The 14,763-nt window shown below is 44.5% G+C and overlaps 2 protein-coding genes across 17 annotated transcripts in view; one reads left to right on the top strand and one right to left on the bottom strand.

Moving 5' to 3' along the window:
- Positions 1–14,604, bottom strand: part of dglucy (D-glutamate cyclase) — a 51,011-nt gene extending 36,407 nt beyond the window's left edge. For 2 of the 8 annotated variants that reach the window (XM_061842779.1, XM_061842786.1), the window contains exons 1-2: positions 7,312–7,503; positions 6,939–7,009 (exon numbers count right to left, since the gene is read on the bottom strand). In XM_061842779.1, coding sequence (XP_061698763.1) covers positions 6,939–7,002 — 64 coding nt within the window. In that variant the 5' untranslated portion in view covers positions 7,003–7,009; positions 7,312–7,503. The other 6 variants (XM_061842784.1, XM_061842785.1, XM_061842782.1 and 3 more) reach the window with 6 other exon arrangements.
- Positions 13,317–14,763, top strand: part of ldah (lipid droplet associated hydrolase) — a 40,413-nt gene continuing 38,966 nt past the window's right edge. For 2 of the 9 annotated variants that reach the window (XM_061842797.1, XM_061842796.1), the window contains exons 1-2: positions 13,568–13,868; positions 14,400–14,568. In XM_061842797.1, the coding sequence (XP_061698781.1) occupies positions 14,430–14,568 (139 nt within the window). In that variant the 5' untranslated portion in view covers positions 13,568–13,868; positions 14,400–14,429. Of the gene's footprint in view, positions 13,869–13,890; positions 14,107–14,399; positions 14,569–14,763 lie in introns of those variants that run through there. The other 7 variants (XM_061842792.1, XM_061842790.1, XM_061842787.1 and 4 more) reach the window with 7 other exon arrangements.

Here is a 14,763-nt window from a genome sequence, read left to right as displayed (position 1 = left end):
TTCACAAGATTTTTGACAGGAGTGCCAAAAATAATCAGAAGAGCTATCCAAGAACCAAGGACCACCAGTGGAGACCTTCATAAAGACCTGAAATTGGCATGTAATGTCACAAAGAAAACAATGCACACTCACCAAGCAAGAACCCAAAGCTGTCAAAAAAAGTATCTCAAGGATTGTTTAAAGTTTCCTGAACCTTTGAACTAGCCAAATCTGGGGTTGGCAACCCACAGCTCCTGAAATGCATGCGGCTCTTAGGCGCTACCCTAGTGACTCCCTAGAGCTTTTTAAAAAAATATATGAAAATCGGAAAAGATGGGGGAGGAAAACATATGTTTTGTTTTAATGTGATTTCTGTAGGAGGACAAACATGACACAAACATTCTTAATGTTTTACAATGCTGTAAAAATGTGTGGAATACATATTAAATGTCAACATTTCTGTCAATGAAGATTTACATCATAGCCTGCAACACCTGCTTCTTTGAGCTTGGCGTGGCAGGTGGCTGCCGCAAACATACCGGCAGGCGTGTGATGAGTTATGGATTGCAAAGGGAGAAACAGAAAGACAGCTGACGAGAACAGCGGATTCAACAGTTCATTTGCTTTCACTGCCAACATGGATGGTTTGCCTAAATGTCTGCATTATAATGAGAAATTGTCCAGTCATGAGAGGAATAATTGGGAAAGATATTTCCAAGAAAGATATGCTTACATCTGCAACTGTGTTGGGAGTTAAAACGTCACTCACCAGAAAGTCCATTTTGCCCAAAACCACAAATGGAGCAAAATTGAAAGCCTCGCATCAAACCGAGAATTTTTTTTTAATTATGGAATGCTCTTCCTCAGTTATAGGAACATGAAGAAATATACATTTGGAGTATTAGCAATCGCCTCACAGACAAGAGCTTGCAATCATGAGTTAAGATTAATATTAACATTATACATGCATGATTTTGAGAAGCTGTCCAGTGATGTCAGAAAACAGAACTCATATTCAACGGCTAAGAATACAGTTCTGTCATAGGCACATATTTAGCAACAAAGTGTCTGTTTATTTGGTGGCTTCTTTTTTTGGTCAGTATATATTTGAAATAAAATGGAATATTATTTTGTTTCTCAAGTCTGAGGATGGCCGAGTCATAGTGTGCATGACAAAAGAGGATGGAGCGTTTTACTTTGCACTCAGCATTCATCGAAAACTAAAGAGGATAATGCACAGAAATCAAACTTATGTACTGCTTTTATATACTTTACTTTTTGAAAAGGCTGCGGTTTTATTTTTATAATTGCAAGCTGCATTTTATTTCCGTGGTAAGGTCTGAAATTACAGGAGGCATGTTCTATTTTGACAAAATGACAATTATTTTATTACATTTCTGCAATTTTATCAATGCAACAAAACATAATGGATCAATAATGGAAATTAAAGTTAAAACGCCATCATACAGCACAGTTGTCACTTGGTGCGTCATTCTCTCCAGGATGCGCTGAAGGAATAATAAACCCTGAATCATGAATGTTCATTGTGATTTGGATAGTGGGCTGATATAGACATAGACCATGTGTTGCCTTCATCATAAGGCTAATATAAAGTTAGTTATTGATTGATTAATTTTTTTGCAGCGCCATATATATTTGTTTGTTTTTTGGTCCAATATGGCTCTTTCGGGGCAGCACGGTGAAGCAGCTGTAAAGCATTGGCCTCACGGTTCTGAGGACCCGGGTTCAATTCCGGGTCGGCCTGTGTGGAGTGTGCATGTTCTCCCTGTGCCTATATGGGTTTTCTTCGGGAACTCTGGTTTCCTCGCACATCCCAAAAACATGCATTAATTACACATTTTAAATTTCCCCGAGGTGTGATTGTGAGTGTGACTGTTGTCTGTCTGTATGTGCCCTGCGATTTGCTGGCAATCAGGTAAGGGAGTAACCTGCCTCCTGCATGTTGATAGCTGGGATAGGCTCCAGCCACTGATCTAAAAAAAAAAAAAAAAAAGACTGGTATCTAGCAGTGTGTCGATTGGTTGAAGCCAGTTGTCCGCAATCTTGGTACTCCCAAAACGTGTGGAGGACATGGCTTACAGGTTGGATTTTTTCCTCAAAGTTTAGCATGTAGAATTAAAACTGGTCGTGTGCGCTTGACATTTTTTCAGTTCTGGTGACATGAAGGATTTTTAATTCGACTTGGTAAGCCAAAAATGGCTAATTGCAAAGGAAAGACATATAAAATTGCAACTACTAAGAAACCTTGCATATTACCTAGGGCCGATTTCCGTGACGTTAACTTTTCCCAAAATACGCTGTGAAGCACTATCTTCATAACATAGAAAAAAACTAAGAATTTTTTGTCATAAAAACATAAAATTTTAAGTCAATCGGTTAGATATAGTTTTGGAAACAAGGACTCGCAATGGGAAAATACATGCAAAAAGGATTCTTCATTTGTTGTCTATTTGACGTCCTATTTCAGACAGAAAATTTAAACTTGTTTCCTCGCATTTGAAAATCAAATTGAATTGGGAGAGTTCAGTATTATGATATTCATCAGAAATTTCACAGAAAATGTGGTTCTTGTTTATCCAATGATGAAGTGAAAGGAATACTTTGAGATGAGTCATAGGGCAAAGGTAGAGGTGGCAATGTGGAAACTATAGAGGAATAAAGATAATGAGCCACACAATGAAGTTATGGGAAAGAGTAGTGGAGGCTAGACTCATGACAGAAGTAAATATCTGGGAGCATCAGTATGGTTTCATGCCTAGAAAGAGTAACAGATGCATGAGTTGCCTTGAGGATGCTCATGAAAAAGTACAGAGAAGGTCAGAAGGAGCTACATTGTGTTTTTGTAGACCTAGAGAAAGCCTATGACAGAGTACCAAGAGAGGAACTGTAGTACTGCATGCGCAGGTTTGGTGTGGCGAAATGTTAGAATAGTACAGGACATGTATGAGGGCACCAGAACAGCGGTGAGATGTGCGATAGGTGTGTCAGAAAAATTTAAGGTGGTGGGACTGCAACAGGGATCCGCGCTGAGCCCCTTCCTGTTTGCGGTAGTAATGGATAGCCTGACAGACAAGGTTAGACTGGAATCTCCTTGGACCATAATGGTCACAGATGATATTGTGATCTGCAGTGAAAGCAGGGAGCATGCAGAGGAGCAATTAGAAAGATGGAGACATGCACTGGAAAGGAGAGGAATGAAGATTGGCCAAAGTAAAACAAAATATATGTGCGTGAATGAGAGGGGTGGAGGAGGAAGAGTGAAGATCCAGGGAGAAAAGATAGCGAGGCTGGATGATTTCAAATACTTGAGGTGAACAATATGGCGCAATAATGACTGTGGTAAGGAAGTGAAGAAACGGGTACAGCGGGATGGAACAGTTGGCGGAAGGTGTCGGGTGTTCTATGTGACAGAAGAGTCTCCGCTAGGATGAAGAGCAAAGTTCATAAAACAGTGGTGGGGCCAGCCATGATGTACAGATTAGAGACGGTGGCTCTGAAGAAACAACAGGAAGCAGAACTACAGGTAGCAGAAATAAAGACGTTGATGTTCTCGCTCTGAGTGAGCAGGTTGGATAGGATGAGAAATGAGCTCATTTGAGGGACAGCTAAAGTTGGATGTTTTGGAGACAAGGTTAAAGAGAGTAGAATTAGATGGTTTGGACATGTTCAGAGGCGAGAGAGTGAGTATATTGGTAAAAGGGTGCTGAGGATGGATGGAGCTGCCAGGCAAAAGACTGAGAGGAAGACCAAAGAAAAGGTTGATGGATGTTGTTGTTGAGGACAGTATGTAGAGAGGAGGATGCACGAGATAGGCTTAGATGGAAAAAGATGACATACTTTGGCGACCCCAATTGGGACAAGCCGAAAGGAAAAGAAGAAGAAGAACTGATTAATTGTTTTTCCCCACCAAATTCAACTCATACAGGGTCACTTTCTTTTTATACATTCTGCCAGATGGTTTGGACATGATCAGAGGCGAGAGAGTGAGTATATTGCTAGAAGGGTACTGAGGGTGGATGGAGCTGCCAGGCAAAAGACCGAGAGGAAGACCAAAGAAAAGGTGGATGGATGTTGTGAGGGAGGACAATGGGTGTTAGAGAAGAGGATGCATGGGATAGGCTTAGATGGAAAAAGATGACACACTGTGGCGACCCGTAACAGGACAAGCCGAAAGAAGAAGAAGAAACATTTTGGGAAATATTTACATCGCTTTTTCACGAAAAACCGTCAGAGAGCAGAGAGTGAATAGTGACCATGTGAATTACGCTCATCAGAATATAAAAAAACCCTTTACAAACAAACTTGCAACAGTGTCAAAGTAAAACTTTCTAACTTACCTGTGGAATATTTTCTCACAGCCACAAATATACCGATTAATGCACAGGTCGGCAAGGTTAGAGGGTAATATTGCCCTGGTAACTTCACTAGGTTGTGTGATGTTCTCTTCTTCGAAAAGAGCTTCTGTGTCAGAAGGGCGTGTCCCATAGTAGGGGCCACAGCATGTTTTCAACGGCGAATATCCAGGGTGACGTCACGGACAGAAGATGCAGCCAATAGGCGACCACTTGGATGTCGTCGAATGACACTTCTGCAACTTTGTGCATGTTTCATTGAATATACTACAAAGACAAGACATTTAATGTTTAAACTGATAAAATGGGTTTTTAGCAAATAGTCGTTAATATGGAATTTAATGGCTGCAACATGTTCTATAAAAGCTGGGTCAACATTTCAAATTATTTTTGGAAATTGTGGAGATCGTGTCCCCAGGCCAAAGAGGAAAAGAACCACCCGGACTGTTATGAACACACAGTTAGAAACCTAGAATCTGGGATGGCATGGGTAGCTTCCACACGACTGAAGGCACCGTTAATACTGAAAGGTGCATACAGGTTTTGGAGAAAAATATGCTGCCATTCGAGTAGTGTCTTTTTCATGGACATCCCTGCTTATTTCAGCAAGACAACACCAGAGCACATTCTGCATGTGTGATAGAATATCATGGCTCCGTAGTCAAAGAGTGTGGGTACTAAAATGGCCTGCCTCCAGTTCACACCTGTGTGGCACATTATGAAGCGTGAAATAAGACAACAGAGACCTAGACTGTTGAACTGCTAAAACCTGTACACATTCAAAAACAAGCATAAAGAGTTAATGAAAACGCACAACTTCCCATAAAGCATCGTTTTTCAAACTTTTTGGGCATGCCCCACTTTTCGGGAGATTGACTTTTTCAATGCCGCTCCCACCTCTGCTTGAAATTCCCCCCCCAAAATTTCCCCAGCCCCAGTTTAAAAACCACTATCCGAGAGTGAATGTGAATGATTGTTTTTCTATGTACGGAAGGCAAACTGGCAACCAGTCCAGAGTCTACCATCATCTCTCACCCAAAATCAGCTTGGATTGATGGCATGCTCAACAGCAACTTTCAAGGGAACACGCAGTACAGGAATGGAAGGATAAATGACAGTGGGTAATGTAAAGGATTCAGAACCACTTTAATGTTTCACTCTTGGTGATATCGCAGCCATTTACTTAAATCATGTTCAGAGGTGAGAGAGTGAGTATGTTGGTAGAAGGGTGCCGAGGATGGAGCTGCCAGGCAAAAGAGCAAGAGGAAGACCAAAGAAAGGGTTGATGGATGTTGTGAGGGAGGACACGAGGACAGTGGGTGTTAGAGAAGAGGATGCATGAGATAGGCTTAGATGGAAAAACATGACACATTGTGGCGACCCCTAACAGGTCAAGCCGAAAGAAGAAGAAACATTTTGGGAAATATTTACATCGCTTTTTCACGAAAAAACCGTCGGAGAGCAGAGAGTGAAAAGTGTCCAAGTGAATTACACTCATCAGAATATAAAAAACCCTTTACAAACAAACTTGTAACAGTCTCAAATTAAATCTTTCTAACTTAACTGTGGAATATTTTCTCAGAGCCACAAATATACCGATTAACGCGCAGGTCGGCAAGGTTGTTTTGGGAGTATCAAGGTGGCGGATATCTGGGAGGCCCCATTCCTCAGTGGTTAGAGCATTAGTTTGGTAAACCAGGGGTCGTGAGTTTGTATCTCACTGGGGCCTCTAATCCCCAAGAGGGGTTGCGTCAGGAAGGGCATCTGATGTAAAAACTGTGCCAAACAAATATGAGGGTTCTTCTGAGATGTCATGCTGTGGTGACCCCTAAAGGACAAGCTGAAAGAAACTTACTCTAAAATGGCGAATATCTGCTTTCAGCGAGTTCAGTTTTGGTGGCCAATAAGCTATTCAGTCTTTTTTTTTCCGTTTTTTTTTTTAGATCAGTGGCTCCAGCACTTCTCTGACCCTTGTGAGGATAAGCAGCTAAGAAAGAGGATAAGCAGCTAAGAAAATGGATGGATGGCTTGGATGGATGAACCCTGCTCTAGAATATGTCTTAACCTTCACTGAACCTCTGGGGTTCGATCAGACACAGGCCATGAAACAAAAACAGTTATATAGAGTTACATCCATCCAACCATTTTCTTTGCCGCTTATCCTCACGAGGGTCGCGGGGAGTGCTGGAGCCTATCCCAGCTGTCAACAAGCAGGAGACGGGGTACACCCTGAACTGGTTGCCAGCCAATCGCGGGGCACATTGAGACAAACAGCCGCACTCACAATCACATCTCGGGGCAATTTAGAGTGTGCAATTAATGTTGCATGTTATTACAATGTGGGAGAAAACCAGAGTGCCCAGAGGAAACTCACGCAGGCACGGGAAGAACATGCAAAATCCACAGAGGCGGGTCCGGGATTGAACCCACGACCTCAGAACTGTGAGGCCAACGCTTTACCAGATGCCCCACCTTTCCATCTATGCAGTTACAGCGTCGGTCATGTTTGAAATCAAGCTTGTGTTTGGTTGGGGGGGGGGGGGGAGTGTCAATTGAAGATGCACTTATCAATAGTATGTGTTTTACCTTTGTCACAGATACGCCTGAAGAGTCTCAAGGAAAGTGTTGCGCCTTTTGCAACAGTCAGCATGCTTTATCTAACATTGGTACAGAAAAATAGAATTTTAGTTCACTTTTTTGCCACAAAGTACCCTAATTTTGGGGAATATACATTTACTGGTCACAAACACTATTAGAGAAATCCATTACTGTACTGCAGGTGTGTCAAAATAATGCTCTTAGACGCTCAACGTGTTTACATGCACTATAAGAAAGAACAAAACTTTTAAAACACGGATTTTAATAGTTCCTACGAGCGTGTAAGTGTAACAAATTTCAACACTGCAAATATCACAACCATGGACAATGAATGCATGTACAGTATTTTGAAAATACTTGCCCCGATGCAAATTCGCTTTCAGAAGAGTACAATGATTCCCCTCGTCGAAACCACCCACTTGGGTTACAAACTCAATTCACCACGTTCCTTCACTGTATCTCTGGCAGGATTGTACATGAAACTGCGGTGAGGCTACCCTCTAATCGGAAAGTAGCATTCAAGCTAGCCGACCCTCATTTTACTCATACAAAGCTTGACTTACTTGTCAGCGTCGAACCACCTTCAAAATAAAAGTTTTACAATAAGACCAACGTCAATGTAACCAGCTAGCTGATTTTGAAACATCTTGAAATGTAAAACAAATTATTTTGTATTCAACATTTTATACTCTATTGAAAAAAATGGGAAATGGGGCGGCACAGTTGTGCAGCTGTAGAGCGTTGGTCGCACAGTTCTGAGGACTTGTATGCTGGGATCAAGGCTCACCTTGGCTCACCTTCTCAAGGTTTTAGAGCTTTCACGGCCGGAGCGTGCCCGACGTCTGTTGGCTATTAATGGACTGGGGGACAGCAAACCTTCCGAACTCATGGAAATGATGCTAAACCTGGAAGAGCCCAATTTAATTTTCATGGAAGTCTTTCTCAGGCAGATGCCACCGCATGTTCAGACGGCGCTCGCTAACACTGCTGTCACTGAGCCCCGGGCCCTGGCCGAGGAGGCCGACCGTTTCTTCCTGGCCACCCAGCGCTTCTCCCCTGAGATGCTGGCCGCGACGCGCAGTTACTCGCCTACGGGCGCGGGGGTGGCATCCAGCAGGAGCCCCATCGCCACCGACGGCCGTGCTGGCACAGGCTTGTGCTACTTCCACGCCCGTTTCGGTGCGAAAGCGAAGAGGTGCCGCACCCCTTGCAACTACGATGCGTCGGGAAACGCCAAACCCCACGCTTCGCAGCGGCCGTGAGCGTGGCCGCGAAGAGCCGGCTGCTGTTCGTCAAGGACACCCTTTCCGGGCACAAATTCCTCTGCGATACCGGCGCCCAGAGGAGCGTCCTGACGGCCACTGCGGAGGACGACACTGGCGGGACTCATGGGCCACCCCTACTGTCCGCTAATGGCTCCCCATCCGCTCTTATGGCATTAGGACTGTGGACTTGTGTTTCGGGAGTCAGCGCTTCACATGGGACTTTGTCACTGCCGATGTCTTATTCCCTCTCCTCGGTGCTGATTTTTTTTTGTGCCCACGGGCTGCTGGTGGATGTTAATTGTGCAATTCCTCGCACACCCGTTGGGTCCTCTTATCACTGCCTGTTGTACTTAATACCGACATACAAGAATTGTGAATTTTCAGCGGCGCTTCCATTTTCGCGAGTCACATGACTTACGTGCGCGGATGTGACGTGTTACGTGTCGTTCCAAACGTTCGATTACATGGGACCCCATTATGCCCAGCGCTGATTTCTCGGATTTATTCTCATTTTATGAAAAAATAGCAGTATCGGTTGATCGGGAAGACGGAGGAATACTTCCATACAGATTTGAACCTGTGGTTGTAAATAATGCCGCCAAGCGGCGGAGCTGTAAGTTCCCTCCCCGCCAAGCCCTGGAGCTCACGTCAAATCCGCGCACATAGGTCACGTGACTCGTGAAAATAGCAGGACCCTTGAAAATTCACAAATGTTGATGAGAATCTTCTCAAAACACTATTAAATGAGAAAGGATTTAACTTCACTGTCAAGATAGAGAACATATTAAATGACCTATTGGATATATTGTCAATGCAAACCACCGGGATTCCCCTTTAAGTATGCCTACGAAAACTAAGCAAAAAGTAGATTTCCTTAAGATTTGAAAGTTGCCACTAGATGAAAGTCACCAACTGTTTGTCCAAATTTCAGTACTGTCACTACACGATGCTGCAAAAGAAATAAATACAGTGAGATATAACTGGCAATGCAGCATCTAGTGTGGCAGAAAAATGTGTATTTAAATTGATTTAGCATGTAGCCATAGAATTTCATTGAATATTAAATGAATTTTAGTCCATTGAATAATTAATGGGATTTACATTAATCTAGATTTTGAGGCCCCGTAGCTCAGTGGTTAGAGCACTGGTTTGGTAAACCAGGGGTTGTGGGTTTGAGAAGGGCATCTGGTGTAAAAATTGTGCCAAACATATATGTGCGTTCATCTGAGATGACACGCTGTGGCGACCCCGAAAGGGACAAGCCGAAAGTAACCTCCACATTAATCTAGATTTTACCAAACACAATTTTATGAAAAAAAAGAAGCTTAAATCAATAACAAAGTGTTCTGTGCAATATATTAAAAATATGCATAATCAAATGCACAAAATGCAATGAACAATTACTTTGGCAAGTGCACGGTGTAAAAAAAAAAAACATAAAACCTCTGATTAAAAAAACAACTACTAAGCATGTAACTTTAGCTGCTACAGTAACACCTTCTTGATCACTTGCAGCAAATCTTTAGCAGTACTTGCACCTTAAACACTCTCAACATACTGACCCAACAGCATTCAACATATCTGAAACACACCTGGCAACATAAGCATACAGTATATAAACATCCCCAATTATCGCCTAGCGGTATTGCATTTTATCAAGTCAGAGTGACAGGTAAAGTGAGATCACTGTATCACATTTAATGCAGGCATGAATATAATTTACATTTTTTCAGGCCATGAGCAGGAATTTTAAGTAGAATTAACCAGTAAAAAGCCTGGATGCAGTTTATAACATTTCCTTTTTATCGCTCATCTTTGTTCAAGACCACCTCGAGCAGCCATGTTCCATACGCTGCAAAAACGTAACAGATTACGAAGATAATAAGTTATTATGAAAGATAACATCATAATCCATCAAATACTTACCGTATATGTGTTTCACACTGAAAATCACGAAAAATAGAATGATCTTTAAGCTTTCACTTCGCGTGAAAAAACCCTTCTTCTTGTCACATTCCCTCTAAAGTGGAATACACATGGCCTTGAGGTTCTCCACAATGCATTGCGCCAGGTCTCGAATCATTCAAAAGGCGTAATTTCTTGTCAGATGCCCAAATGGAACAAGTGTTTTCATCGATCCATCCATCCATCCATTTTCTACCACTTCAGTAGGTGAGAGGAGTGTTAATTAGTGACGCTTCCCATAACCGTTGAATACCCGAATGTATGGTGCAACCACGGTTATATAAGTTGTTTTTCATTCACTTGTTTTTCGCATCACTCACTTGTTTTTCACTCACTTGTTTTTCTGGTCAAGACGTCTGGACCGTTTCACTATCTTGTTCGCATGCATACCAAAGACGGACATTGTTGTGGGATGTTTGACAGTTATGGCTGCGTAAGATGTTTTTCAGAGCCTGAAGAACACACTTAGGTGTCAATAGTAAATCAGGAAACAAACGTTGCGGCACCAGGTGGGACGGGTAGGCCACCCGCCCTTTCTCTCGCACGCAACTGAAAAGTATAATAGAGAGATGCAGAGTACAAACAGGTAGAGTCTGCTGCGGGTTTCGTACGTACGCCCAGCTGATTGACAAGCGGAGCTCTACCAGGGTGAACGGCTCTCCACCTTCTCGGCATAGGTAAGGGGCTCATATGATTGATTTCATGCAATGTCAACTGTGTTTTGAGAACTTGCATTTGGTCGAAATAAATATGCCAGTTATTGAGGCTAAATAGCATTTGGGAACGTTGGTCTTTTGTTGAGTGTCGTCTTTGTCTCCTGAGCGCCGACCAGCACCGATCCTTTCAATAAAACAGTAGGGATACCCAGACTTCCCTTTCCCGGGCCACTTCTTCCAGCTCTTCCGGAGGGATCCTGAGGCGTTCCAAGGCCAACAGAGAGACATAGTCTCTCCAGCGTGTCCTGGGTCGCCCATGGGGTCTCTTTCCGGTGGGACATGCCTGGAACACCTTAACAGGGAGGCGTCAGATGCCCCAGCCACCTCATTTGGTTCCTCTCGATGCGGAGGAGCAACGGCTCGACACTGAGCCCCTCCCAGATGACCGAGCTTCTCACCTTATCTCTTAGGCAGAGCCCGGACACCCTGCGGAGGAAATTCATTTCAGCCGCTTGGATCCGGGAACTTGTTCTTTCCGTCATGACACACAGCTCGTGCTCATAGGTGAGGCTAGGAGCGGAGATCAACTGGTAAATTGAGAGCTTTGCCTTTTGACTTAGCTCCCTCTTCACCACAACGGAACAATACAAAGTCTGCATCACTGCAGACGCTGCACCGATCAGTCTCTCGATCTCCCGTTCCATTCTTCCCTCACTCGTGAACAAGACCCCAAGATACTTGAACTCCTTCACTTGGGGCAGGATTTCATCCCGGACCCGGAGAGGGCACACCACTTTTTTCCAACTGAGGACCATGGTCTCAGAATTGGAGGTGCTGATTCTCATCCCAGCTGCTTCACACTCGGCTGCGGACTGCTCCAGTGAGCGTTGGAGATCACGGCTTGATGAAGCCAACAGAACCACATCATCTGCAAAGAGAAGAAATGCGATGCTGAGGTCACCAAACCGGACACCCGCTATGACTCAGCTACGCCTAGAAATTCTGTCTATAATATAAAGTTGTGAACAAAATCGGTGACAACAGGCAGCCTTGGCGGAGTCTACCTCTCACTGGAAATGCCGGCAATGCGGACCAAACTATGTCAACGGTCGTACAGGGACTGAACAGCCCATATCAGGGGGCTTGGTACCCCATACTCTCAAAAGACCCCTTGAAGACTCCCAGAGGGACTCGGTCGAACGCCTTCTTCAAGCCCGCAAAACATATGTAGACTGGTTGGGCAAACACCCATGCACCCTCGAGGATCCTGCCGAGGATGTAGAGCTGGTCCACAGTTCCATGGCCAGGACTCTTCTTCGGCTTGGCAGTATACCTCACTGTTGGTGTCCACCAACATGTTCTGGGGTTGCCGCCACGACAGGCACCAACTACCTTAACAGTCCACTCGGACTCAATGTCCCCTACCTCCACCAAAACATGAGCAAAGGTCTTTCGGAGGTGAGAGTTGAAATTCCTTCTGTCAGGGGAATCTGCCAGGCGTTCCCAGTACACTCTCACAATACGTTTGGGCCTGCCACGTCGGACCGGCATCTTCTCCCACCATCGGAATCAACTCACCACCAGATGGTGATCAATTGACAGCTCCGCCCCTCATTTCTCCCGTGTCGAAGACATACGGTCGCAAGTCCGACAACACGACAACAATGTCGATCATCGAACTGCGGCCGAGGGTGTCCTGGTGCCAAGTGCACATGTGGACATCCCTATGCCTGAACATGGTGTTTGTTATGGACAATCTGTGATGAGCACAGAAGTCCAATAACAGAACATCACTCGGGTTCTGATTGGGGGGGGCATTCTTCCCAATCACACCCTTCCAGGTCTTACTGTCATTGCCCACGTAAGCATTGAAGTCCCCCAGCAGAATTGATAGAGCGTCTTCTAGCACTCCCTCCAAGGACTCAAAAAAGGGTGGGTACTCTGAACTGCTGTTTGGTGCATAAGCACAAACAACAGTCAGGACCCGTCCCCCTACCTGAAGGTTACCCTCTCATCCACCGGGGTAAACCTCAATGTACAGGCCCCGAGCCATGGAGCAATGAGCAGACCCACACCTGCTCGGCGTCTCTCACCGTGGGCAACTCCAGAGTGGAACAGAGTCCAACCCCTCTCAAGAGGAGTGGTACCAGAGCCCAAGCGGTGTGTAAAGGCGAGTCTGACTATACCTAGTACGAACCTCTTGACCTCATCCACCAACTCGGGCTCCTTCCCTGCCAAAGAGGTGACGTTCCATGTCCCTAGAGCTAGTTTCTGTAGCTGGGGATCGGATTGCCAAAGTCCCCGCCTAGCTCACATTGCGCACGACCCCTATGGCCCTTCTCACAGGTGGTGAGCCCATGGGATCAGGGACCCATGTTACCCTTTCGGCCTGTGCCCAGCTGAGCCCCATGGGTGCAGGCCTCGCCACCAGGCACTCGCCTTCGAGCATCACCTACTGGCCTGGCTCCAGAGGGGGGGCCTGGGGACCGGCGTCCAGGCAAGGGAAACCAAGATCGTTAAAGGGGTTTTACAGTCGTACTTTATCTGGTCCCTCACGTAGGACCTTTTTGCCATAGGTGACCCAACCAGGGGCATGAAGCACCAAACAACTTAGCTCCTACAATCATCGGGACACGCAAACCCCTCCACCACGATAAGGTGACGAATCAAGGAGGGGACAAGTGTTTTGTGAACCAAAAATGTAGTACTTCTCACGCAACCAGGCCGACAGCGCCTCTAGCGGCCATAGCGGTCGCTACAATTGTCCCCCCGGCGGGAGCGATGGCTCCGCTGGTCATGTTTCCTCCTTTCTCTACCACCGTCCAAAAGAAGCTTCCTTAGGTCCACTCCACCCTAACTACACCGCTTCTGACACCATTTCGTGTTATTAAATAACATAGACGTGAATCCAACTGTGTCTTTCAACGTAGGTGATATTTTGCTCTTCAACCGCCAACTCTCAGTCTAACTCACTTCCTTGTCGTCACTCTCCGTCGCGGCCTGCTGACGTCAACACAATCACACCGCAGCAGGTACACTGAAAACATTTTTTACGGTGTTTCAGATTTGGTATATTTGTGGAACACGCTTTGATGCTGACAAAATAAATATAATAGAAATCATAAATAAAACGAGAAAGTAACGAATTAATTTAAATGTATTTGCCGAGACGTTCCAGTCGACCTCTCAAACATGGCCGCAACATGGGCACTTTGATTTATCTAATCTCTTCGCTTATCTGTAATGTACTCGTACGGATATCACATGAAGGTATCTGTTTATTTTGTACATTTAATTTTACATTTAATGCAACCTCATATCAACCTTTCTTACGATAAAACATCAATCGCAAAAATGATAACTCGAAGTATTCCAACTGTGAATTCGGAATCAATGATTTATATTGTTGCTCGTGCATTTATCGTCTACCTTCGACGTGGAGCGAACCTTTTGCACCTTACTGTCAAACTGCAGTCTACGAGTACTTTGAAGGCTTTATTTAATCCATTTAACTGTACACCTATGTTTTAATGTTGTGATTTTTAAATTTGCTCCTTGGACAGGGAATCCCATCTCCCCTTTTGTAAACTGAGATGGAAAGTGCAGTGACAGTCAGCAGGGATGAAGCCCAAACAGATTTCACTTACTGCTATGGAGCCATTACAGAGGTTCAAAGATGTGGTCCTCTTGACTTGCACAATGGACAAAAATTGCTCGTTTTAGTCATTCCTGGTGAGTAGGCATCATCAGCAATCCTTCCCTATGGCCAACAGTTCTTTGTGTGATTGTTGTTCAATAAATCAGTCAGTTTCTTCCAGTGATTGCACTAAACTATAGAGCGATAATAGGTTTACTGTATACATTTCTATTCCATGCTATTTCATTTATAATTTACTGCACATTGCTAAAATCTGTTTTCAAGTATGC

Source organism: Syngnathoides biaculeatus, chromosome 15 (assembly GCF_019802595.1).
Source record: "Syngnathoides biaculeatus isolate LvHL_M chromosome 15, ASM1980259v1, whole genome shotgun sequence".
Taxonomy (NCBI): domain Eukaryota; kingdom Metazoa; phylum Chordata; class Actinopteri; order Syngnathiformes; family Syngnathidae; genus Syngnathoides; species Syngnathoides biaculeatus.
Note: the sequence above shows the minus strand (reverse complement) of the source record. Positions and strands in the feature narration are given on the sequence as shown.